This window comes from Denticeps clupeoides, chromosome 18 (genome assembly GCF_900700375.1).
Source record: "Denticeps clupeoides chromosome 18, fDenClu1.1, whole genome shotgun sequence".
In the NCBI taxonomy this organism is placed as follows: domain Eukaryota; kingdom Metazoa; phylum Chordata; class Actinopteri; order Clupeiformes; family Denticipitidae; genus Denticeps; species Denticeps clupeoides.
The window spans coordinates 373620-399622 of record NC_041724.1 but is presented as its reverse complement, the minus strand read 5'-3'; the positions used below and the strand labels follow the sequence as shown (position 1 = coordinate 399622).

The 26003-nt window shown below is 51.5% G+C and overlaps 4 protein-coding genes across 9 annotated transcripts in view; 2 read left to right on the top strand and 2 right to left on the bottom strand.

Moving 5' to 3' along the window:
• Window positions 1-4027, bottom strand: part of atp8a1 (ATPase phospholipid transporting 8A1) — a 50995-nt gene extending 46968 nt beyond the window's left edge. For 4 of the 6 annotated variants that reach the window (XM_028960082.1, XM_028960078.1, XM_028960083.1 and 1 more), the window contains exon 1: window positions 3735-4026. In XM_028960082.1, coding sequence (XP_028815915.1) covers window positions 3735-3783 — 49 coding nt within the window. In that variant the 5' untranslated portion in view covers window positions 3784-4026. Of the gene's footprint in view, window positions 1-3734 lie in introns of all 6 variants that reach the window. The other 2 variants (XR_003743011.1, XM_028960079.1) reach the window with 1 other exon arrangement.
• A 149-nt stretch (window positions 4028-4176) lies between these two features.
• grxcr1a (glutaredoxin and cysteine rich domain containing 1 a) lies at window positions 4177-10957 on the top strand. Its single transcript, XM_028960085.1, has 4 exons — window positions 4177-6488; window positions 7848-8087; window positions 8178-8243; window positions 9341-10957. Exons 1-4 carry the CDS (start codon window positions 6093-6095, stop codon window positions 9518-9520), a joined length of 882 nt encoding a protein of 293 aa, XP_028815918.1. The 5' UTR covers window positions 4177-6092; the 3' UTR covers window positions 9521-10957.
• On the bottom strand, window positions 10447-15954 carry slc30a9 (solute carrier family 30 member 9). Its single transcript, XM_028960084.1, has 19 exons — window positions 15825-15954; window positions 15288-15552; window positions 15184-15207; window positions 15058-15105; window positions 14871-14970; window positions 14696-14788; window positions 14501-14583; window positions 14351-14409; window positions 14187-14254; window positions 13567-13669; window positions 13396-13451; window positions 12846-12981; window positions 12692-12731; window positions 12539-12610; window positions 12314-12421; window positions 11915-12080; window positions 11704-11833; window positions 11509-11622; window positions 10447-11359 (listed from the first exon to the last, which is right to left on the bottom strand). The coding sequence occupies exons 2-19, from the start codon at window positions 15511-15513 to the stop codon at window positions 11315-11317; spliced, it is 1671 nt and encodes a 556-aa protein (XP_028815917.1). The 5' UTR covers window positions 15514-15552; window positions 15825-15954; the 3' UTR covers window positions 10447-11314.
• A 998-nt stretch (window positions 15955-16952) lies between these two features.
• Window positions 16953-25763, top strand: f8 (coagulation factor VIII, procoagulant component). Its single transcript, XM_028960574.1, has 25 exons — window positions 16953-17406; window positions 17954-18051; window positions 18168-18290; window positions 18374-18586; window positions 18671-18844; window positions 18967-19191; window positions 19607-19874; window positions 19960-20134; window positions 20636-20729; window positions 20804-21021; window positions 21108-21258; window positions 21337-21546; window positions 21618-22629; window positions 22702-22867; window positions 22951-23169; window positions 23245-23473; window positions 23547-23729; window positions 23813-23929; window positions 24012-24083; window positions 24179-24264; window positions 24343-24504; window positions 24597-24741; window positions 24821-24969; window positions 25087-25269; window positions 25437-25763. The coding sequence occupies exons 1-25, from the start codon at window positions 17273-17275 to the stop codon at window positions 25590-25592; spliced, it is 4962 nt and encodes a 1653-aa protein (XP_028816407.1). The 5' UTR covers window positions 16953-17272; the 3' UTR covers window positions 25593-25763.
• The last annotated feature ends 240 nt before the right edge of the window (window positions 25764-26003 follow it).

Sequence of the window (26003 nt, the reverse complement as noted above, 5' to 3'; positions counted from 1 at the left end):
GTCTTGCTCAGGGACACGATGGTAGTACGTGGGGTTGGAACCTGTGTCTTCTGCCCCCCCGCACCGTCTGTCCTGGACGTCAGGACGCGTTGCCGGCACGCGACAGTCATGATTATTTCACGCCGATGAATATTTGAACAGGAACCGCCTGATGCATATTGATGCCTGCGAGGGACGGAGACACCGCTTCACTCCGCGCTCGGAAGGGACGCGGGGACGCATTATGCATTATGCAAGACGACCAAAACCTTTTGTCCCGGGATTATAATTACGCTCCGTTTCCATAATGACATTAAGCGTTTCCTGGCCGCGGAAAACGAGCCGTCAGGATCGGAAAAGTCGGAAGGTCGCGCGTCACATCTTTCCACGTCCGCCCGCCGGCGTATCGAGTTGCTCCGCCCATCGCGGCTGTAACGCGACGCCGCAACAGCGCTTTCACACCATTAAATATTTAAACCGTAGGAAGAAAAAAAAAAACGGTAAAAACGGCACCAAGAGCGAAGCGGGCCTGCCGACCAGCGCCGATTCCCCAACCCGCCATGTCTCCGCCCGTCGCGTCCCGCTTTATTTATACCTGCGGGACACGTTACGTTCTGCTGCTCTTACCAAACAAAACGCCCTCAATTATTTAGGGCGTGCCGGCGCCAATAAATTACATATTTAGTGTCACGCCGATCGTGCCGCATGATTTATTCATCCAAAATTCCATACCCGTCGTCGTGGCAACCACGGATGCGGCGCGCTCAGGAACTTTGGTCCGGCAGGAATTTACATTTACAGCATTTACCACACGCCCTTGTCCAGAGTTACAGGGACAGTCCCCCCCTGGAGACACTCAGGGTTAAGTGTCCTGTTCAGGGACACGATGGTAGTAAGTGGGGTTTGAACCTGGGACTTCTGGTTCACAGGCGAGTGTGTTACCCACTAGGCTACTACCACCCTGTAGTTACAGGGACAGTCCCCCCCTGGAGACACTCAGGGTTAAGTGTCTTGCTCAGGGACACGATGGTAGTAAGTGGGGTTTGAACCTGGGACTTCTGGTTCACAGGCGAGTGTGTTACCCACTAGGCTACTACCACCCTGTAGTTACAGGGACAGTCCCCCCTGGAGACACTCAGGGTTAAGTGTCCTGCTCAGGGACACGATGGTAGTAAGTGGGGTTTGAACCTGGGTCTTCTGCTTTATAGACGAGTGTGTTACCCGCTAGGCCACTAACACCCTGTAGTCACAGGGACAGTCCCCCCTGGAGACACTCAGGGTTAAGTGTCCTGCTCAGGGACACAATGGTAGTAAGTGGGGTTTGAACCTGGGTCTTCTGGTTCATAGACGAGTGTGTTACCCGCTAGGCCACTAACACCCTGTAGTCACAGGGACAGTCCCCCCTGGAGACACTCAGGGTTAAGTGTCCTGCTCAGGGACACGATGGTAGTAAGTGGGGTTTGAACCTGGGTCTTCTGGTTTATAGACGAGTGTGTTACCCGCTAGGCCACTAACACCCTGTAGTCACAGGGACAGTCCCCCCTGGAGACACTCAGGGTTAAGTGTCCTGCTCAGGGACACGATGGTAGTAAGTGGGGTTTGAACCTGGGTCTTCTGGTTTATAGGCGAGTGTGGTACCCACTAGGCCACTAACACCCTGTAGTCACAGGGACAGTCCCCCCTGGAGACACTCAGGGTTAAGTGTCCTGCTCAGGGACACAATGGTAGTAAGTGGGGTTTGAACCTGGGTCTTCTGGTTCATAGACGAGTGTGTTACCCGCTAGGCCACTAACACCCTGTAGTTACAGGGACAGTCCCCCCCTGGAGACACTCAGGGTTAAGTGTCCTGCTCAGGGACACGATGGTAGTAAGTGGGGTTTGAACCTGGGTCTTCTGGTTCATAGACGAGTGTGTTACCCGCTAGGCCACTAACACCCTGTAGTTACAGGGACAGTCCCCCCCTGGAGACACTCAGGGTTAAGTGTCCTGCTCAGGGACACGATGGTAGTAAGTGGGGTTTGAACCTGGGTCTTCTGGTTTATAGACGAGTGTGTTACCCGCTAGGCCACTACCACCCTGTTGACTTTTACTCCCATTTCCCGGCATATCGTTCACTCCGGATGCGTAGTAAGGAGATGGTCTGGAACGTGTGGAAGTCCCACGTCACCTCCACACGCAGCGGTGGCCTGGCAGGTAAGGTGATCAGAAGGTCGCCGGTTCGAACCCCACTGAGGTGCGGTGCCCTTGGTGAAGGTCCCGTCCCCACACGCTGCTCCCCGGGCGCCTGTCATGGTGCCCACTGTCACCAAGGGTGACGGTTAAATACAGAGGACGCGTTTCACCGTGTCACCGTGTGCTGTGTTGACGATCACTGTCACACGCAGCGAAGCAGGAAGATATGAAAACCGGCGCCGGACACGGCCGACAAGGCTGGTGACGACCGGACCGAGCCGCGGCCCCGCCCGCTTGTTTTTATGGGAGCCCCCGCCCAGGCCAAAGATCGGCGTCCTCGCGCCACGCAGCCATACGTCTTGTGTGTGTCCCATGATCACCGCAGGAACAGGCAACAATCCACATTGCAGGCCGTAAATAAACGGAGAGGGCGGGGCGGAGAATATTCCGGAGTCGTCGGTCACCGGGACGCCACCTGTGAGAGCCGGGCCAGGTTGTTTCAGCGTTCTCGACGCGTTGTATCGCCGTTGGCGGCGCCGGGCGTGCGATAAGCCTGATGCTGGCGAGCTGGGGGGACGGATGGGACAAAAAAAATCAATTCCACCGTCCCTGGAAGCGCTCACTGGGATAAAATACGATCCCGCCACCACACACACGGCCAGGAGCCGGCGTGGAGGAGGCGGAGACAGCGCCACGTACTCCGCCATCGATCCAGTCCGTCTTTTAACGCCATTTAAGCGGCCAGGTCCGGTGGGCGTGACACGAGGGGATTATGCCGTCCAGTGTCTCCCTTTCACTTTTACACCGTGGAAGGAACGCGACACCAAGGACCATTCACACCAGGCACGTGAGGACGGCTTACGTTACGACGCAGGGTGACGTGGTGACACGACCGGGCCCACCAGCACATCTACACATGGAAGAAACCAGGAAAGAGGACACGTCCTCCGGGTCGGTGTAATAAAGACGTATGCAAATAAAGGAACAAACATCCACAGCAACGTCCAACACGGGCGGAGCAGCATTTACATTTCCAGCATTTACCAGACGCCCTTATCCAGAGCGACTTACACACAGTATTTACAGGGACAGTCCCCCCCTGGAGACACTCGGGGTTAAGTGTCCTGCTCAGGGACACGATGGTAGTAAGTGGGGTTTGAACCTGGGTCTCCTGGTTCATAGGTGAGTGTGTTACTCGCCAGGCTACCATCAGCCAGCATCTGGAGATGTTTCACCAGACGTCTCTCGGTCCAGTCTCGACTCACACAGACACCGGCGCGCATCGTTTCTACTTTCATCTCACGGTGACGGCCGTGACGTCACTGTCGCCTTTCAACATCAACTTTGTTTCGCAACTTTTTTTTTTTTTTTCCTTCTTCTCTTTATAGGAGACGCGGAAGGACCCGAGTCCAGAAGCGCCGAAATGTCCGCACCCCGTCCAACAAAACCCCCCCAAACCCGGCGGGGGTGAGATGAGCGTCTCGGGGGCGGAATTACTGCCGATAATCCGCAGCTAGCGGCGGCTAATCCCGCCGTCGTCCCCAGGAAGGGCGACGTGCGGAGCTACAACGCGGCTTCGTTACCTTCGGCCCTGGAGCGCAGGTCGGACACGGTTTTCTGGACGGGCGGCATCTCCGCCTCCCCGGTCCTGTCGAGCCGCTTTATCCGGGCGACGGCACCTGTCAGCCGCGGCTCTGCCGCCCTCTGCGCCGCCTCCTCGGCGCGTCTAGGAGCTCCGTCTCACGCGTGGCGAAGTAAAGTGTCCGGCCGCGGGCATGGCGGTGTGGGCCGGGCGCTGGACGCGGACCCCGCCGGGCGCTTCGTGGGACTGAGAGGGCTGAGAGGACCGCGCCGCTTCGCCGTGCGGACGGCGCCATTTCCCGGCGCGGGGGGGGGGGGGGGGGGGGGGGCGGACGCGTCCATTCCGCCCGTCCCTTCACGCAGCCCCCACGTAGCTTATTATCGCGTTATTCACGCTCACACGCCTGTAATGCAGCCACGGCGTCCTTCCTGCGAGCCGTTCCCCGTACTTTAAACAGCGCGGATGTAAAGGAACCCCCCCGCGGTCCGGGCGTTGGTCCGCTCCGGCGGAGATTCCCTGCTGCAGTTAGTCATTGTTTCGGGGGGGATTGCGGAGGGACAATGACAGGCCGCTACTTCTTTATTCCGAGGCCTCAAGCAGTCACGACGTTTCCTTCCGTCGTTACTTCACTCTCCCGCCTTTTAAAAGCGGATGTAAAGAAATCCTGTCCATCAAATGATATCGATTCAAATGTATTTTGGTGCATTTTAACAAATGCAACCCACGCAAATATTGCTGATGCGTGGAACTCGTCTTGCCAGATTTGCATACAGCACATGACCTGTTGATTTTTCACTTAAACGTATAAAAATATCAAAGATATCAAGCATCAAAAATATCAACATTGAACAACCATGTAGTAAAATATCATATGGACCAACGTCCTGGATTACATATTTACGAAGATGTGGATATGACCGTTTCCAAAGATTCCCCGCTCTCGTCTTATTCTCTCCCTGAATTCAGCATCAGTACGCCAGTGCAGGGATTTGGGTCTGTGGCTGCTGAGGTTGCCTAGCAACTGCCGCTTCGATTACGTGCGCGCTGGTTTTATGTTTGGGCGAGGGCCCATTCATCCCTCGCCTTCCCCACCGACACTTCACGAGTGTCCTTAATGGTGGCGTGCATGCATCATTCATGAGGCGCCAGGCAGGGCGATGGAAACGCAGCTTCCAGGCCGATCCGCAGACCCTCCATCAGCTCACCGGCCTGATTAATGCGGAGCTGCTACTGAACACGGCGGATCAAAAGCAGAACAAGCACGGCGGTGACACGTCCCCTTAACGCAATCGTAATGTAACCAGGGCAGAAGATGAGCTTCTCCAGAAACGCTCCATATAATCCGGCACGTCGCATCGTATTTTGCTGAGGTCACAAGTCAATGGTGAGCTGAGCCAAACCGACAGGAAGGGGCCACATCTCACCCCAACAAGATCACGTGCAGCGTCCCTGCTCAGCTGCTATATTTTTTACGTAAGACTTTGTCTGAATTTGCACAGCCAGCGCCTGGTTGGCGGTAGAACTGGACTTCACGTGAGCGTGGCGTGGGACGCCCGGGACGGACGTCCAGCTCTCCGTCCAGGCAGGAAATGTCCTAAAATAACTCCAGCTTGATGTTATTAATGACCGCGCCCGGCGCTCGTTTGCGGAATGCCATCTGTCATGGAGCCCGGCCTGGTGACCAGGATCCCCCGTCTGCAGCCTGCCCTCTGGTGGAAGCTCAGCTTCACTTGGCCTGACGTTCTGAGCCGGGAAGTCACTTCCACGGCCAAATTATTACATGATTTCCTTTATTCACATTGTTGAGCCTAAAAATGAAACGTGTAAACAGGAAGTAGTATTATTTTTACACGCAGCCTGAACAGGCCCTGATGAACTCACTGAGTCGCTGGTCTGCAGATGTGATGAAGTCCAGGAGACCCCCACCACCGTGGGGACAGTTGTCGGTGAGCTTCGGTGTCCATGTTCGTGGTATAGGGCGGAGCTTCCACGTTCGCGCGCTGTCTGCGTGGGTTCTTTACACGGCTCCAGTTTCGACTCTCTGGATCCGGCGTCTAATGAACGTCTGTGTGCGTGACGGTGCTAGGTCCATACCGTATCCATACTTCACAATCAAAAGGTCAACGTCTCTGCATTCAAAAGTGCGTATCAGAAGATAAACAGCGAGCGCAAAGCCGTATAAAACCGGATGAATAATTGAACAGGACTATCTGGTTCCCGTTGCCATGGCGCCGGGTCATGCATTATTAACTGTCTGGGCGACTCTGCGCCGTGTCACCCCCACGAACGCCACGTCTCTGCAGGAAGCGTGGAAGCATGGGGTCTCGCTAGGGAATGATGCTCCGCAGACCCGCGTGTTATGGTGTGCTGGACCATGGACAGGACCATCCCGACTGCTGGGCCGAAGGCGCAGAAGAGGGTGCGGTTCCGGGTGGCGTCGGGCAACAGCGGCCGCGTCCTCAAGGAGATCTACAAGGACGACGGGCCGTCCGACTCCCTGGACTCGGACTGCACCAGCAGCTCCGACGCCAGCCGGGTCAGCACCCCGTCCACGGGCGGCCCGCCGTGCGGGTACCTGGGCTCCGAGCTGGACGACAGCGAGGGCGAGCCGGACGACCTGATCCTGCGCTCCAGGGACCGCGCCTTCGCCGCCAAGCGGGTCAACATCCTGAGTAAAAACGGGACCGTGCGAGGGGTCAAGCACAAAGTCAGCGCCGGTCAGGCCCTTTTCAACAACTGGTCCCAAGGCGGCAAGGTCAGTAGACACAACTAGTCTCTCTGGGGACGTCCTTATCGGCGTCCCCCATCCTTTTCTCTTTTTTTGGGGCTCTCTCACAGCCGCCCTCATGGGCCTTTAAAGAGAACAAGATCAGCAGCGATTAATCATTCATGCTGCATTTCTTTAAGAGTTTCGGGGGAACTCATCAAGGTAATGAGTTCCCAAGACGTCGCCGTCCTGTCGGGGGACTCGGAAAAGACGGGAAAAAGTCGCTTTGTGTTGTAAAAGAGCTGGATTACGGTCTGGATGTTGGTGTCTGGTTCGCAGGGGACCTTTAGATTGTTACGTTTTTATTAAGTTTTCTATTAGAAACGTTGTTAAAACAAGCAAACAAAAATACAACTTGGTCTGTTGGAACAAGGTGGGCATCAGGTGGCCACGGGCATCAGAACATGTTCCAGCATAAAATCATAAATCACTGGAGCAAAACAAATTAGAGCAACCAATTTAACCAGAGAACATCGACACATCAAGATTCTGAACACTTAGCTGAGCTAAAATGTCTTTTTATATCGTTTCTCGCTGAGGCACCTTAAATAATCAGTTTCCAGCGAATACAGACAGGTTTCAGGATGTGGTGCAGAAATAATCATTCAGAATCTAGAACGGAATAAAACTCATGCAGAACGCTGAACAGAAAAAGTGAATGCATTCGCAGTGTTGATCAGACGCCCTTTATCCAGAGTGAGTCTTGATCTGCAGTAACTGGTGTCATTTCAGCACACCTGGCAACCTGAACACCACACACACCCTCACCAGACAATTTTCCGGCTTCATCGATGAGCCGACGCCCTAGTCAGGGTGGTATAAGGGCATCTTGATTCTGTGTTGAGGGATCATTGGACTGTTTGTCCCATTTTATATGTTCAAATCAATACTGAAAGGAAAATGAATTGTCCTCAGAGTGCTATAGTTCAGAATATAAGGTCCCCTGACATGAAAATGTGACTTTGCGAGACGATTGAACATTAATACGAGTTCCTCCATCCTGTCTATGGTCCTGCAGTGGCTAGAAATGGCGACAGGTGTAAAGAGTGTTTTGGTCGTTCTGCTTCACCGTTCAGAGAGCGGCAGCTCAGACGGTCGGATCTGGAATTTGTCCCCTTATGATGTCATAAGGGGAAAGGTTACCTCCCGTTTCTCAAGATTGTCCCGCCCCTCCCCTAAATATTGTCTTCACCGACCGTCATGGCTTCCAAACATGTGAAGCGTTGCAGTCGCTCGGTAGAGGCTGGATCTCCAGGATTCACCATCGTCCACACGTTTCTACTTTAAAACCGTTCATAAGCGTACGCACGAGCGTAAACGACTAATGATTCATGTTCTCTGTGTCAGCCGGAGGTGAGGCTGGAATTCGGCCGGATTGTCATCTACACCACCAGTTTCCGCGTGGTCAGGACCACCTTCGAGCGCTGTGAACTTGTCCGAAAGATCTTCCAGAACCACAGGGTGAAGTTCATGGAGAAGAACATCGCCCTGGACAGTGACTACGGGAAGGAACTGGAGGAACGCTGCAAGAAAGTGGGAGAGCCTCCGTCACTGCCGGTGGTCTTCATCGACGGACATTATCTGGGGGTCGGTTCACTGCTGGCGGTCAGAAAATCACCACGATGTGGCACCAGCACAGAGCTAGAAAAGAAAAATCTCACGATGTGATTGTTGCAGGGGGCAGAGAAGATACTGGACATGAATGAATCAGGAGAACTTCAGGATCTTCTCATCAAAATAGAGGTATGTATCAATCAAAACAAACAATAGAATTTTATATAATGCAAAAAGTCTGAAAGAAAAATGAAATATAAAATAGCTAACCATGGCTTATGGAGATATTTGTATGATGTGTATATATGACATTTATAAGGATGTGGATATGGTCGATTCAGGGAAATAGAAGTGAGGACACCACACGAAGACTACTGTAGACGTGGGTGACGTTGGGGTCACCACGTTTCTTGAATTTAGATCTAACGTTGGCCTCATGTCTACAGAAGGTGAGGACCTGCCCCCTCCGCCGAACCGGACCATTAAGAGCCTAATGAAACCGGCAGGAGCAGTAAAAACCCGTCCTTGTGTTGCCAAAAGTCCTTTACATTTACGGCATTTACCAGGCGCCCTTATCCAACCAGTACAGGGACAGTGTCCCCCTGGAGACACTCAGGGTTAAGGGGCAGTGGTGGCCTAGCGGTTAAGGAAGCGGCCCCGTAATCAGAAGGTTGCCGGTTCGAATCCCGATCCGCCAAGGCGCCACTGAGCAAAGCACCGTCCCCACACACTGCTCCCCGGGCGCCTGTCATGGCTGCCCACTGCTCACTCAGGGTGATGGGATAAATGCAGAGGAGAAATTTCACTGTGTGCACCGTGTGCTGTGCATCACAAGGACACTTGCATTTCAAGTGTCAAGCTCAGGGACACGATGGTGGTAAGTGGGATTTGAACCTGGGTCTTCTGGTTTTTAAAGTGAAGTGATTATCACATGTGATACACAGCAGCACAGCACACAGTGACACGGTGAATTCTGTCCTCTGTATTTAACCATCACCCCGAGTGAGCAGTGGGCAGCCATGACAGGGAGCAGTGTGTGGGGACGGTGTTTTGCTCAGTGGCACCTTGGCGGATCGGGATTCGAACCGGCAACCTTCTGATTACGGGGCCGATTCTTTAACCGCTAGGACACCACCACAGTTCATTGGCGAGTGTGTTACCCGCTAGGCTACTACCACCCCTAAAAAGCCGTGAAAAGTGACGAAAACTCTCCGACGCGTGTCACCCATCAATAATAAAGCGTCCCGCCTGGTTTGATATTGGGGTGTCGCTCTTGTGCTCCGCAGCGGGTGCAGCACCCCTACACGTGCCAGGTCTGCGGGGGCTTCGCCTTCATCCCGTGCCCGACGTGCCATGGCAGCAAGATGTCCACGTTCCGCAACTGCTTCACCGACTCCTTCAAGGCCCTCAAGTGCACCGCCTGCAACGAGAACGGCCTGCGGCCGTGTCCCAGCTGCTCCCACTAAGGTCCTCCTCGGCCACCCGCCCCGCCCCTCGCCGTCCGCTCAATAAAATGCTGCATTTCTACTCGTTTCCCTCCAGCAGTTGATCACGGGGCCAATTCTGCAGTGGTGCCAATATAATGGATGCACTGTCTAACTCGTTTATTAAAAGCACAACTCTCACCAGCGTGGCACTGTTACCGCACAAGCATTAAACCAGCACCACTTTCTTATTGCACTTTTATTGCATCATGTTTTGGGGGGATTTTTGCTCGCACGCCGTGGCCGGAGGAATGGTGGCATCCCTGCGACCGGTGGCACATCTCGGTGGAAGTGACGAGGTGGCACAGCCCACTTCACGCAGGCCCGAGCGACCGTTCCTCTGCACAAAAGCCAACACGTCGCTACGTTTCATCCACAAAATAAACGCCGCCACGCCGAAACCGCACGAAGCCGATCCGCTCCGTCACCCTGCGGATGATTTTTCCGCTCGACGGCGTCTGAGCTGGACGTTTGGTGTCATTTTGTGGACGCACATTTCGCGCCCAGCGCTCCTCCCGTCCACAAAATGGCAGGTGCCGATCGGGTCGGTTCGAGCGGGGAGGAGAAGGTTCGGGTCCGCCGGCAGGTGCTCGGTCTCTGCGCGGTCATAGCCCTGTACAATGCTGCTTGATCCGGACGCCACAAGGCAGCATTGTAAAGAGGCTAAAAGCACAGAGCAGGAGACGCACCGGAAACGGCGACCGGTCTGCGTCGTGCCCGGAACGCGGGTCCGGTCCGGTCGGTTCGGAGACGGGCACGGGAGCGCGCCTGCCTGGCCGCCCGACGCGTTCCGCGGCACGACGGCGCGGAGAGCCAATCAGAGCCTTCCGCTGGACAGCGCGGACCAATGGGAGTCAGGAGGCGGAGCCAGGAGGCATCGCACCAAATCAAGAAGCGGGCACACGGGGTGGAGCTGAATAAATTAATGAGGTTTTAATCAAATCAATCGTATTCAAAAATTCAACTTCCCAAATGGGAACTTTTTCACACTGCTGCAGGACACACAAATTTAAAAATATATATATACGCACAGTAAATAGATACACATTTTAATATAGAATAAATTTCTCCAGGTAGAGTGCAGGGCTCCTCAGCATCTGTTTACCACCACATCCCATACAGCTGAGCATTTAAAGATGAAACTGTAGTTCTTTGTTAAAGAGGAACTATGATTGGACACGAAACCACGGCATTCACTTCCACCAGTTCCACCAGAAACGTGGATACAGGACATTCTGGTCCAAGCACCCGAGGAACGATGGGCCCTGTTAAATAGTGTTCATTAATATTAATAACCTGTTTCTACCACGGTCTTTGGACAACTTTCTCCAACAGCATGTCTTCGATGCACAAGCGCTGCTAACGTTGAAGAAACCTGTGATGTTAATGACATTTATTGTTAATAAAACCACGAGGTGATGCGAGAAAGAACTGGCATATTCTTTTTCTATAATATAAAGGAAACGTGTACGTTTCTACCAGTGCTTTTAATCGGCTGCCTTCATATATTTCACCACTACTGCTGCTCTTACACAACGGACTACAGGCGGACCGCAGCTGCTGAACGTCTCGGCTCACTCGTGCAGCGTCCCACATGCGCAGCCACCTCAGCAGCAGGGCAACACCTGAGCAGAACGGTGAGGAAAAGCAGCAGAACACAAAGTCAACTTTGTGGCTGGACCGTGGGGAGCGTAGGACTTCGTCTTAGGAGCCGGAAGTCAGAACGGGACTGTGTTACGTCCCCCTCTTCCTTCATCTCGGCCGCAGCAGGCGAAATCACAGGATCTCCAAATCAACGTGCCGTACCTCCGGGTTGCGTTGCTGTTGTGGGGCGGAAAAAAAAAAAAAAGTTTATTAGTTTCTCTAACATCACACACGTTGGCCACGTCAGATTGTGTTGGACACTGTGGATCTAATGAATGGAAGAGGCGACGCCGTTTCTCTACACGGTCAGAAATGAGGGACTCCACCTTGAGTTCTTTCTCCAGGCGGTCCACTTCAGCCCCTAAAGTGTCAATGATGTTCTCGCCGTGCTTCAGCATGAAGGCCTCAAGCTCTTCGGGGGTTTTCACCTGCTGGATGTCCTACAGTTGGAGAGGAAAACCACGGATTATCATGAAGAGGACAGAGCTAATAACCAGCAGAGGGGGATCATAATTACTCACGTTGAGAATCTGCTCGATGTCTTGCTTCTCCAGGTACGAGCGAGTTACCACCCGTCCATCGAAGTCCACCTCCGCCTTGAAGCGCACTTTGCTGAGCCCGATGTCTGTGGCCTTCACGTCATGAATCGCCCTGCGGAAGAATCCGTGACCAGAACGTTCGTGGAAGAGACACGCGGACAGGGACGGAGAGGCTTTCCAGGTGGACACGTACCTGACAGCAGGGTCACTCTCCAGGAACTCGGTCAGCTTCTGCATGTGCTCGGCCTGGATGGAGCGGCCCAGCAGCGCCTCGGTGTTCGTGTAGATGAGGAACGCCGATACCGTACCCAGCAACGTTCCTACGCCCAGAGAACCCAGACTGTCGTAGTACGGATTTCCTGGAGAAAAGTTTCACATTTTTCACCGATTATAATAAAAAGATCAAAACGCCACACGGTGGTGAAACTACAGCAACAGACAAGAGCACAAAACGTGTTTAAAACGGTTCCAGACCGACCACAAAGACCCAGGTTCAAACCCCACCTACTACCATCGTGTCCCCGAGCAGGACACTTGAGCCCGAGTGTCTCCCGGGGGGGACGGTCCCTGTCACTGCTGTGTGCATGAGTACCTGTGAGGGATGTCAGGCCCATGCACCCCGCAGCCAAGACCACACCGAGGACCGCAGCGGCATCCTCCAGCAGGACCACATTTGTGCTGGGGTCACGACTCTGCATCACTGATCACACACACGCACACACACACACACACACACACACACACACACACACACACACACTTCATTTCAGTGTCTTGCCTCTATGTCACACTCAGACTGAGCAGCGCAGACACGTACCGTACTCGTAAAAGGACAGTCCGTGTTTGTGGGCGCTCTTCTTGATCTCGTTTATGGCTACCAGCAGTGTTGCTAAAATGGGTCAAATGTAAATTTTTGCAATTAAAAATTTTTTTTTAAAAAATACCAATTTCACCAAAAACACCAACCCACCTCCTTCAGAGACCAGAGATCCTGCCAAAATACAGTAAGCCTGGGAGAGAGGAGACAGAAAGACACCCCATGACGTCTCTGGCAGACCTTCCCGGCGCGTTTAACCTGCAGTTGGAAGCGGAGCGGCGTGGAGGTAAAACATATGGTCGCTCACCCAGAGAAGCGACTCCATTGGCTGCGGATGCAGGAGTCCCATGATGCCGTGGTACCAGGACAGCCCTGCGCCCATCATGAAGATGCCGACGCCGCTGATGAGCGACGCGATGTAGCGCATGTTGGAGAAACCGTACCTGCGGAGACGCCACAATTAACTTCACATGTTCCAAATAAAATGTGAAGACTGAAATCCTGGACTCATTAAATGTTAAGACTAATTTGAACCTTTACTGGTTTAAAATACATAATACAGCCATGGCATTTTACCAGACGCCCTTATCCAGAGTACATTACAGTCAGTAGTTACAGGGACAGTGTCCCCCTGGAGACACTCAGGGTTAAGTGTCTTGCTCAGGGACACGATGGTAGTAAGTGGGGCTCGAACCCGAGACTCTGTGGTTGGTAGGCGGGTGTCTTGCCCACTAGGCTACTACCACACTAAATAATAATTTTTCTTTTCAAAAATAAATGTATTAAAATGTACAGAACTAAAGTAAATGCGTTTTGCACGATATCAAAAAGCCTGACGTGGTGAAATGTTCTCTTACGGGTGAATGGCGTCTGGATTCCTGACGGACTGACTGATGCCGAGAGCAAGAAGAGCCTGTATGTAGGACAAAAGAAACCGAGAAACGCTGGATTAATGAACACAGAGAGAAAGAGGGAATCATTCATTTAAATATTATATATATATTATATATATATAAAATTAGACAAACCTGATTGGCTGTATCAGCGAGGGAGTGGATGGCTTCTGAGAACATGCTGGCTGATCCAGTGTACACCCACGCCAGCAGCTTGAAGAAGAAATTCAGGCCGTTTCTGAGAAAGGGGGGGGGGGGACACCCGGCTGTTACATCCAGAACTGCAACGCCGCGCGGAAAACTGTCCGTGGGTTAAAGGGTCAAAATCATTTCAAATAAGCACAATACAAATTCGGCTAAAATAAATACGATCCTGACTGCGGCTGCTGTGATTGGTCGGATGTGATCCGGTCACTTGGTGATCTTATACGACGGCATAAAAACCTCAAAAACCTCCGCAGTCATTTGAACACGTGCAGGCGGGTCCAAAGTGGGGCAGATGGCCGGGTGGTACAGACAGCAGATCTGTACGGACCGTCCATCATGTGACAGCACGTGCCTTCTAAATCAAATCACCTTAATCTAATAAGGTGGGACCGCGACACATCTACAGCATCATAAGAACAGTATCTGTTTCTAATGACCGTCCGAGGGTTCAAATGAAATAAAACCGCCAGAAGGTAGAGGAGGCTTCTGGTGGTTTTTATGACGGATTCATGTGCGCGCTGATCCATAAAAAAACGGAAGTTTCTCACATGCAAATCGCCACCATCACCACCTTTCCTGGCCCCTGGAGGAAGGTGGCTCTCTTGCCCGACCGAGGCTGCGGAAGAAATGAAAATGTGTTTCAGCTCACGCGACGGTGAAGCCTGAAGCTCGGTCAGGACGCGCCACGAGCAGCGCCCGCTCATACTCATACCTTAGTGTTGCCCCAGAAGTCCTTATATTCTTTCAGCAGCTGCTGATTCCGAAAAATATCTGGCAGGTTGAGAACAGAACCAAGCGGGGTTATTAACACGAATCCGGATTCTTCTGCAAGTAAAGTCCATGACGGACAGGGGGGACGTACTCTCTTTGTATTCTCGCTCGACTTCTTTTCTCAGGTTGGTCTCCCTGGTGAGGGCTTCATGGCTGCCCCAGACCTCCAGCGCCCTAACGGACAAAAAGAATTACATATATATATATATAAAATACAAATAAATCTATTATAATACGTATATGCATCTGTTAAAAATGTTTAGAAGGCTCCACAGGCATGGCGTACTTGGCCTCCACGTCCGAGCGCAGGAACACCGTGAAGGCCTCCGTGTCGTCGTGCGGACTGCGGCGCCGGATCTTCCTCAGCTGCTCCAGGTCGCTGGGCAACAAGAACGCAGCGGGCTCAGAAGGCGGTCGGCCGCGGCGCGGGACGGGCGGGGCGTCCGGGTTCGGCGCCTTACCTGGGCTTCAGGCAGAACTCGTTCATGGCCCGTACCGCCGTGATGAAGTTGTTCTTGGTGTACTTGCTTCCGTACTCCCTCTTCTTCAGGACGGCTCGGACTAACAACACAGGTCAGGGGTCGAATGTCAGCGCGTCGGGGGTCGCGTACGTGCAAACGGCATGGACCTGACAACATCTGCAAATACCTTTCACTTGGATGGATTCTACTTTGCTCAGTCCTTGAGGTTTCTGCTCTAAAAACACCAAATTTGAGCGAATAAAAGACAGAGTGTGGGAAAAGAGTGAATACACGATGTTAGCGTGAAACTCACCAGAGGGTCCCCCCTTGGCTGCACCTACAAACAAAAAGGCGACAATGTGGGAACTACGAGTGGCTCCAGAGCCCGGGGGACAAGAGACGGGCGGCGACAGGTACCTGCGGCTTCAGCAGGAGGCCGCTTGGCCGGTACATCTTTCCCGGAGCCGGCCGTGGAGTAGAAGCGGACCCGGGCACCACACGTCACAGCCACGGCAGGGCCGCCCGGGCCGGCGACATCGCGTCCGGTGTAAAAGAATAGTAGTGGCCCGGGGCAGGGGACCCGCCGCTGCAGGCAGACCCTGCGGAGGAGCGGCCAGGGTCGGTGTGCCAGGCCGGGGAACATCGTCGCTGCGGGCCGGCGTGGAGAGGGCGACTGTGGAACCTGTGGGGGAACGTCGCGTCATGTGACGAGGAGAGCGGGGCAGGTTAAGCCGCTGGGGGGAATTAGCCGGCGTCTTATAACGCGGCGTTATAACGGGGATCTTAACAAGCCGCGACCGTGCGGTAAATAACAGTAAATAACAGTAAATAACGCGGACTTTTCTACAGTTAGCGCAGCTAGCGTAGCTCCAGTGGTATCCCACAATACACCGGGAGCGCGGCGCCTATTTGGCGGCCGGACGGCGGGGGCTTGAGCGCGTCCGCGGCCGGTACCTGTCGCGGTGAAAGTCGCTCCGCGCATCTCACTCCATCTCCGGCTCGGGGACCAGAAGTTGTGTCGCTCGTTACCGGGGTCTCGGCGGAGGGGGATGGGGCCGCGGTGTCTGGGCGACTCTCGCGAGATTGCGACTCTCGCGAGATTACGGTCCGCGAACTCGTCACATCAACAACAACAATCAAATACAGGTCAATGAACACCGGCAATACTCGTTCCCGTACTGTTAAATACTACTGTTTTACATAGTGAATAAATAAACACTGAATTTCATCGTGTTGATAATAAAAAAATTCCAAAACTGTGCTTTAATAATAATAACAATACAAATTGTCCAAAAATGTAAAACTTAAGTGAGATTAGAGAATACTGCAGACATGTAGATAAAATGGCTAATGATAAAGCAGCTGAGAAATGACATATTCAGCATTGTAAGGTTACCAGTTCTGTATGTGTGTTTTCCTGGCTGTTTACTGTATTTACTCTTGTTTCTGTGTTTTTTATCTCTCTCTATTACAGATCCCTAAAAAATCCAGTTAAAAGTCACACCAAAGATTTACATTTACATTTATGGCACTTATCCAGAGCGACTTACAGTCAGTAGTTACAGGGACAGTCCCCCCCTGGAGACATTCAGGGTTAAGTGTCTTGCTCAGGGACACGATGGTAGTAAGTGGGATTTGAACCTGGGTCTTCTGATGCATAGGCGAGTGTGTTACCCACTAGGCCACTATCACCCACCCAAGATACTTTTTGTTAAGTGGGTGTTTGTTTAAGACCTCCTGAGACCAGTTCGGGACCTCCAGCTGTCTGTGCTGTTTTGCTCGAACAGAATCAGATCGGCTTCACAATTTTGCCTTTTTTTGTTGTTGCTGTGATTTGAGCTCTGATGCAACTAAGGATGATGGTTTTATACAGGGGACACGTTTCACGATGACAAGGAAGTTGAAAGGCACTTCCAAACAATCACCACACGGAGGCACAAGTCTGCTTGTTCGGTCAGATGAGGAATGCCGGGCTGGTAGTAGCCTAGCGGGTAACACACTCGCCTATGAACCAGAAGACCCAGGTTCAAACCCCACTTACTACCATCGTGTCCCTGAGCAAGACACTTAACCCTGAGTGTCTCCAGGGGGGGACTGTCCCTGCAAGTACTGATTGTAAGGCGCTCTGGATAAGGGCGTCTGGTAAATACTGTTAAAAAAAAAAAAGTGTGCTCTGATTAAATGACATCCCCTCTCCATCTCCCTTTCCTTCCTTTGTTTTTTAGAGAAAATGTAGTCTTTCTTATTCTTTCTGTTCTCCACCATTCTCACCTCTTTATCATCTCTCCATCATTTCCTTTTCCTGCTGCCTCCTCTGCTACTTCCCCCTCCTTTGGTCAGTATTTAAATGCCTCCCACAGTCATTTTCAGACACAGCGTGGTGTGGAGGGTGACCAGCGACCATGTTCTCAGCGCTGCTTCTCCTCCTGCTCCGGGCGGCCGAGGATGCGTGGGCCACGCCGCAGACGCAGGAGTTCTTCATCGGTGCCATGGAGGTGGCCTGGGACTACGCCGAGCCTGCAGCTCCCAGCCACAGGTACCAGAGCGTCCGTCCACCATTTATCCACTTTTTTATTCAAAAAACTTTTTTTTAATTTGGGACATTCAGAATTTGACTTGAATTTCACTTCAGAATACAAAAACAACTTAAGCAATAAAAACAAATACATAAATAAAAGAATAAACAGAAAAACATTTAAATAATACCATAATACTATAATAAAGACATGTCACACGCACACACATACACCAAAAACCCAACAGAACCAAGACCATTCTTTATGAATTTTTTAGAAATATAACCACCTCAAAACCCTCATTGACACACAAAACACATCTGGAGATAAGTGATAGCTGATAGCTATTTATATTACATCCTCTCATGAGGCAGAACTGCAAAAATCTCTCATACCGATGTGTGACAGAGGGGGGAGTGGGAAAAAAAAAACTTTTCTTGCACATGATGACAATAGGACAATAAATGCTTTGAATGAATCATTCTTTTTTTTTATTATTATCTGGAGTTCGGCTGATTTAAATTCTTCTGAACAGAAATGAGGTCGATGTCTATTACTTCTTCACAGGGCTGCTGGACCCCTCGGCTCAAAATTCACCAAGGCGGTTTATAGGGAATTCACAGACTCGACTTTCACCGCCCAAAAAGCGCCTCCTCCATGGGCTGGTGAGGGGAAAGGATTTCATTTCCACCTCACATCTTTTCTCATGTTTGTGTGTGTGTTTCTACTAAAATACATCAAAAAAGGAGCCCATCTTCATTCTGAACTTTTATTTCTATAGGAATTCAGGGTCCGACAATCAGGGCCCAAGTGAACGACAAGATCGTGGTCCACTTCAAAAATTTCGCCTCTCATCCCTTCAGCATCTCCCCCATAGGGATTCCGTACTGGAAGCAGTCTGAAGGTGGAGCAGAAGCTGATTTAATGGAATTTCATCTAAACCGCGTCAGGCGCGCTTTATTCTCGTCTCTCCTCTTCACAACCCAGGCGCGGGATACGAGGATTCAACAGACGACCCGGAGAAGGGAGACGACGCCGTCGCTCCTGGCGGCTACTACAGATACGTGTGGGACGTCCAGCCCCACAGTGGACCCACCGCTACCGACCCCGAGTGCCTCACCTACTCGTACTCGTCCCAGGTGGACGTGGTCAGGGACTTTAACTCTGGCCTCGTCGGCGCCCTGCTGATCTGCAAGTCAGGTGGCAGAAATCCCCTCCCGTCAGTTTTTATTCCGACCTGCTGGGATCTTGATGGGATTAAAATATCATCCGTTGTATTGACAGGCGTCCTGGCTGACAGAGGAAGACGGAAGGCTCCGGAATTCATCCTGCTTTTTGCTGTGTTCAATGAAAACAAGAGCTGGTATAGAACAGTGGAGAGGACAGGCAGCAAGTTGAGGAAGAGCGAAACGAGCGAGTTTCACACCATAAACGGACACGTCAACTCAACTTTACCAGGTAGGGAGGTGTTTCAGCGGTGAGAGAATTTCTTTACTATAAACAGGAACGTAACATAAAGAAAAATTCAGTCCTATTGCGTGTTTTGCAAGAGCAGAACTTACCATGCTCACATTTCCTAGGTCTGAGTTTATGTCAGAGTTATGAGGACATTTCCTGGCACCTCATTGGCCTGGGCTCTTCATCCGAGATCCACTCCATCCAGTTTGAAGAGCACACGCTGGAGGTGATGAATCACAGAAAGGTTTTTTTGGAGATGGCACCCATGACCTTCACCATGGCCCTGATGAAGCCGCTGTCAGTCGGGAAATTTCTTATCTCCTGTCGAATCCATTATCATCAAGCAGGTAAAAAAAAAAGCTCTCCAGATAAAAAAATGCATGAAATCAGTTGTAAAAACTGCGATACTATCAAGCTAATCGTCAGGAAAAGGTCAAGGAGATATGGTCACCATTTATTGATTATGTTAAATCATCCAGTTTAAGTCCAGCATAGACATGTTATTTCTTAATGCATCTACAAAGTAAAATACTACAACACTGAGAGGAGACAGCTTCCCTTCCCCTTTTTTTATTATTTAGATTTTTTGTTAGTTTATTTATTTATTTGTTTGTTTGTTTGTTTATTTAGTTCTCTTCTTGCTGTTTGATTGGTGGGTCTGGGGTTGGTGGGTGGATATTGGTCAACAGCTGTTATTTGAAAATCACAAATAAAGCATAAAAAATGCATGAAATGCCCAGAACCGTTCTGTCTACACCACAGCTGCTATGACGGCACGTTTCTCCGTGGAGAATTGTCCCCAGCCAGCACCGGGCCCCAACGTCCGCAAAGTCAAGCAACCGGCGGACGAAGACAGTGAATATGAAGACGGGGATGAAGGAGGGCCGTTCTCAATCCAAGTCATTAAGCCCAAAGGATCGGTGTCCATTCTCAGATCCCCATCACAGAAGAAGCCCAAGTTGCGGGTGCACTACATTGCGGCCGAGGAGATGAGCTGGGACTATGCGCCAGATGTTGTGAAGGGCAGTCGGTGAGGCTCGGCGAAGCCCCGTACCTGATAGAGGTATTTTGCTATTTCTCTTGAAGGAAATCGTAATGCCTCATTATCATTTCAGTCTGTCTACATCGGATTATCTGAAGAAGGGTCCAGACCGCTTGGGCAAAGTGTACAAGAAGGTGGTTTACGTGGAGTACACGGACAAGACCTTCACAAAGAGAAAACCTGCAAAGAGCCCGTCCGTTAGACTGATGGGTCCCGTCCTGAGAGCAGAAACCGAGGACAAATTCCAGGTAAACCCTCTCACGACTCAGCTGTCTTCACCCTGGAAGGGTTCTGCAGATTTAAGATGAATGTAAGAGTGTTATTACCTTTTAAAGGCCACTTTCATTATATTTGAGACTTTGCATTAGGACAATTTGTTCAAGGGTTTTTCTTGGCTGACACAGAGAATATTAATTGTATTTTATCCTAAGTAATAAATTCTTGTTTTTTGCAACGTCAACAGTGTCATATTACCCGTACTGCAGCAAGCCACTAGGGGGCGTCTGCAAGGTTTTCGATTTCTTGTTCGTGAACACTGAAGTGCGCAGCACGCCATGACCAGCGGATTACTGACGGATTGAAGGCTTGGTTTAGAAGGAAAATGAATGCATGAACACACGTTTCCCTCCTCAGTAGGCTCTTCCTGATTCAGTAATATCAGAGAAATGTTTAACATGAGGAGAACTAGCATCCGCAGGCAGCCTGAGCGTGAACACGGATCAAAGAACCTGCCCGAAATGTGTCCTCAGATCATTTTCAAGAACTTGGCCAGTCGTCCGTTCAACATCTATCCGAATGGCTTGACAAGCATTTCGTCTCTGCAACAAAAAGGCCCAGCTACAGGTGAAGGAGCCGTGCACCATTCAGATTTCTGTAAAGCACAACAGAATGGTTCTCATTTTTCATTTTCCCCGCAGAAGACCTGAAAGATCTCAGCTCTTTGGCCATACAGCCGGGTCAGTCGTTTGTGTACCTGTGGAAACTGACCCCCGAAGACGGCCCTGCCGAGGCCGACCCGCGGTGCCTGACCCGGCTGTACCAGAGCGCCGTGGACCCCGAGAGGGACCTGGCATCGGGGCTCATCGGGCCGCTCATCATCTGCAAGCGGGGCTCTCTGGACTCCACCGGCCGAGTGGTGAGGGGACCAACTTGCTGACGCAGGAGGCAGCTGAGGGTCCGCCCGTCCGCCGGCCTCATTTTTCTCATTTTCCGTGTGTGCAGGTAACATCTGATAAAGAGAAACACTTGATTTTTGCCATTTTTGACGAAAACAAAAGTTGGTATATTGATGAAAACATCCAGAAGTACAGCCAGGACCCCAACAAGGTCAATAAAACTGATCCTGATTTCTACAATTCCAACATGATGTACAGTGAGTATATGACTGGTCTTCATCGTATGCACCGCGTGCGTAATACGCAATGAAGAGAACCGTGCGTTCTCTTCACAGGTGTGAACGGCCTCATGTTCAGTAACCTCAAGTTTGAAGCCTGCACGGGCGAAGTTATATTCTGGCACCTGGCAACCGTGGGCGCCGAGAGCCGATTCCTGTCGGTCTACTTCACGGGAAATCCGTTCGAGAGGGACAAAGTGTACGACACGGTGCTTACCCTGTTTCCCATGACGGGTGAGACGGTTGCCACGGAGATGGAGACGATCGGTGAGGTTTTAATTAAGCTGCTGCGGCTGTTTCCTTATTAATAATAACCGGATCGTTGTCCATGTCTCTAGGCGAGTGGGACATCAGTGCCTTCGACAGCGACTTTAAGAGTCGAGGGATGAGCGTCCGCTACTCGGTCTACAGCTGCGAAAGGGAGCTCTCCCTGGTGGACCGCGAAGACTACGACGAGCTGAGCGACTACATCGCCGACAACGTGCCGGCGGTGAGGGGAGCTCGCGGGAAGAACCGGACGCTGGCCGTACGGGTGTGCAGGAAGAACCACACGTCGACGGAGAACCCTACCACCAGAAGGCCGCTTTGTGAGATAAAGCATATCTCCGTGGCAACTGACGAAGACCGGGATGCTCTGTCAGAGGGCGGAATTCCGCAGGACATTCTGGACGAGCTGGACGCCGAGATGAATGGAAGTCCGTCAGAACGCCAGAGGCGATCTGTGGAACAGGAACTGTACAGAAGTGACTCAGAAGTGATTGCGGGGCCCAAGTCACCTTCTGCCAACGTCGATGCAAATATCTCAAAATCAGACCCTGCGAAGAGCTCAAACTCAACAGCGTATGGTAAAAAATCGGCAAAACACCAAACCCAAGCCCCATATGTAAAGGAGAAGAAGGCGTCCTTCTTTAAAAACATCGTGCGCACGAGAGAGGAGGGCAGCGGTGACCGAGCCCAGCAGAACAGAAGCAGACGAGAAACCTTCAACAAAATGAAGCACATGATGGATGACAGGAAACTGCTGGAGCCGCTGAGCGAGAACGACGTCCTGAAAGACTCGTCTCTGGAGGCTGACCAGATGCAGGAGAGTCTGGACTACGCCTACGTCTACCCAGATAAATTTGCTTCGTACCCCGAGTTCATCGATGACCCCTCAAACTCTTCTGGGAATCAGTCGGGCCCCGGAGGGGCGTTCTCGTTCGAGGACGACGAGTACGGCGCGGGGGCCGGCAACGACGAGGCCTTCAACCCGAGAACAACCAAGACAAAGTTCCGCGTTTACTACATCGCGGCTGAGGAAATCGTGTGGGACTACGGCATCAAGAAACCGCACCAGCTCATCAGGCCCAGGTACGTGTGTGGAACGCAGCTCAGAAGAAGAACAAGAACTCGTTCACAATGCTGTCTGTGACTGCTTGACAGGGAAATGCGATTGGGGATGAGGAAGTATCTCCCAGAGTACAAGAAAGTTGTCTTCCGGGCGTATCAGGCCAGCGACTTCCTGGAGCCTGTCAATCGAGGGGAGATCAACGAGCACCTCGGAATCATGGGTCCGGTCCTGAAAGCCGAAGTTAATGACGTTCTGACGGTGAGTACATCGCGTAACGTTTGTCTGGAATTATTACCACTCGCAGAGAACGAGTTCACATTTCAGCAAGCTTGCTTTAATAGGTTGTTTTCAGGAACAAGGCCTCCAGGCCATACTCTCTACACCTTCAAGGCATTTACGACAAGTACCAGGGAGATGGAAGCCAGGCTGACGAGGCGCCTGGAAAGCCGGTTCCGCCCGGGGAGGAACGTGTGTATAACTGGAGACTTTCCAAGCGACAAGGACCCTCCCAGAAAGACTTTGACTGCAAGGCTGGTGCCTACTACTCCGATCTCAACAAGGCAAGTCCTCCCGTTGTGCTGAAGCGGTTTGACGGGTTGGAACTTGTGTCCTCATGTGTTTTGTTGGTCCACCAGGAAAAGGACATCAACTCAGGGTTGATTGGACCCCTGCTGATTTGTAAGACCGGGACCCTGGACCCCCGGATCCAGGTGCAGCAGGGCGTACAGGACTTCTTCCTGCTCTTCAGCGTCTTCGATGAGAGAAAGAGCTGGTACCTGAGGGAAAACATGGACATGTTCTGCACCCCCCCCTGCGAGGCCAGGACCGACGATGCCTGGTTTGAGATTAGCAACAAGTTTTCTGGTGCGCGTCTGACGTCTCTGTGGAAACGCACGTTGCAGAATCCGGTCTTTTAACACCAAACCCTGTTCTTTAGCAATTAACGGTTACGTGGCTGAGACACTTCCTGGTCTTGCTGTGGCTCAGTACCAGACAGTCAGATGGCATCTGCTCAACATGGGCAGCGGTGGGGAATTCCATGCTGTACATTTTCACGGACTTCCGTTCAATGTCCGGAAGGACCAAGAACACCGGAGGGGCATCTTTAACCTTTACCCTGGTACCAAAAGTCCTCATTTTGCCTTTGCCTCATGATTATTAGAATTCATCAGTAACAGATGTCTCCATTTGTACGTTTGGCAGGTGTGTTTGGCACCGTGGAGATGAGGCCGACCATGCTGGGCACCTGGCTGGTGGAGTGCACCATCGGAGAATACCAACTGTCTGGGATGAGAGCAAAACTGCTGGTTTACAACCCAAGTAGGAGCGTCTCACCAATCATGCAGTGAGCCTCTAAGGGAAAGAGTCGTGCAAGATGATCCGTTTCTGTTTTTTACCACAGAATGTGTGCAGCCATTAGGGATGCAGTCAGGAAGGATCGCAGACAATCAGATTACAGCATCTGACCACTACGGTATGTCCTGGAGGAGATGCATTGTTCACATTGAGAGGAATATGGCCATTGGATGTATGTTTGACTTGATTTCCATGGTTGGATTGGTCACCCAGGTGGCTGGGGACCAAGTCTGGCCAGATTACACTTGTCTGGCTCCATCAATGCATGGATTGGGAAAAGTACAGAGTCATGGATCCAGGTATATATTGTTCCAGTTGTATGTTGTCTAACGTCTCATTTTTATCGTATTAAAATGGCTTTTCCATGCGACTGAAAGGTGGATCTGTTGGGGGCCATGATCATACATGGAATTCAGACTCAAGGGGCGCGGACCTCCATGGGACTGAAAGAGATCTTTACACTGTACTACACCCTGTCCTACAGCCTGGACAACGAGCTGTGGAAAACCTATCGAGGAAATTCCACCAAGCCAGCTCGGGTAAGACAGCTACTGGGATGTGGAGACGCTGCTTAACCAGAATTCTCACCGGCCAAACCGCTTTCCACTTCACTTCTGTTTGTTTCACACAGATATTCAAAGGAAACATGGACGGCTCCAAAATAAAGGAAAACGCCCTGTCCCCGCCGATTATTGGCAGATATCTCAGGGTTCATCCGGTAGCTTTTCAAAAGTTCCCCACCCTTCGTCTGGAGTTTTTAGGATGTGACATGAACAGTGAGTGTCGACCTTTTTCCCCCATTTGCCGTTTCCCATTTGACCTTTTCCCCATTTGCCTTTTATGAAATAATCTCAGGTTGCTCGATGCCAATGGGCATGCAGAGCAAGGTCATTCCCAACCAGAGCATCACAGCGTCATCCTTCCTGGAAAAATGGTTCCTCGCCTGGACCCCCCCTCTCGCCCGTCTCCACCAAGAGGGCAGCGCCAACGCCTGGAGGCCAAAGGTGAGAACACTACCAGTGGTAGCCACCACTTCCCTTCCACATAATCTGGACTCGGAACGGAAATGATTCTTTAGAAAGACCACAGAAACCTCGAGAAACCATGTCGTACATTCCCAGACCAACAATCCACACGAGTGGATCCAGGTGGACTTCCTGGCAGTAAAACGGGTGACTGGCATCGTCACGCAGGGAGCCCGTGCTGTACTCACACCGATGATGGTCACCGAGTTCTCAGTCTCCACCAGCGACAATGGCCACTCCTGGACCAGCGTGCAGGAGAAGGGAGCTCGCGGGGAGAAGGTACGCTGAGCTACCGTCAACCTCCTTTGTGCTGAGAAGGTGTTTCTGGTACACGTCCTGGAGAAGTGGTTATTACCACCTACATTTCCTGTGTTTCCTCACACTTCACGCCGCAGAGCGACGAGAGGAAGTCAGCTGCCAGGTTCTGACCGCTCACTTTATTTCAGATCTTTGAAGGAAACGGTGAACACGACCAGGAGATGGTGAACCTGTTCGACCCGCCTCTTTTTGCGCGTTATGTTCGGGTTCACCCGAAGGGATGGGCGAACGACATCGCCCTCCGACTGGAGTTTCTGGGCTGTGACACACAACAACGGCTCTAGACGAAGGCACTTTACCCTCCTCCTCCTCCTTCTTCCTCTTCTTCTAAACGTTGCATCACTTACAATAATCAATACAAGCACGACGGACTGCAATATCATTATGGCTTATAACAGTTAGAGGAATGATTTATGCTCAATGTGTAAATAATAAAGAGTATATTGTCATATGAAGTGTCACTGTCCGCCTAGAACTCATCTTCGTACAACACACGTCTTCGGAATGTCAGCATCGTGAGTATCTTGTGGTTCGATAAAGACGGTCCTGTTCCGCGTCTTGTTCATGGCGGGGAAGTGGCCTGTTTCTCTTCGGTCCTGAGAGATTGTGGGGCGTCGTGTTTTTCTCACACTCTTCCTCCGATAATGGGGGTATCTACGCAACGGCCCCGCTGTCCAGGAGAACGTTATCTTGGC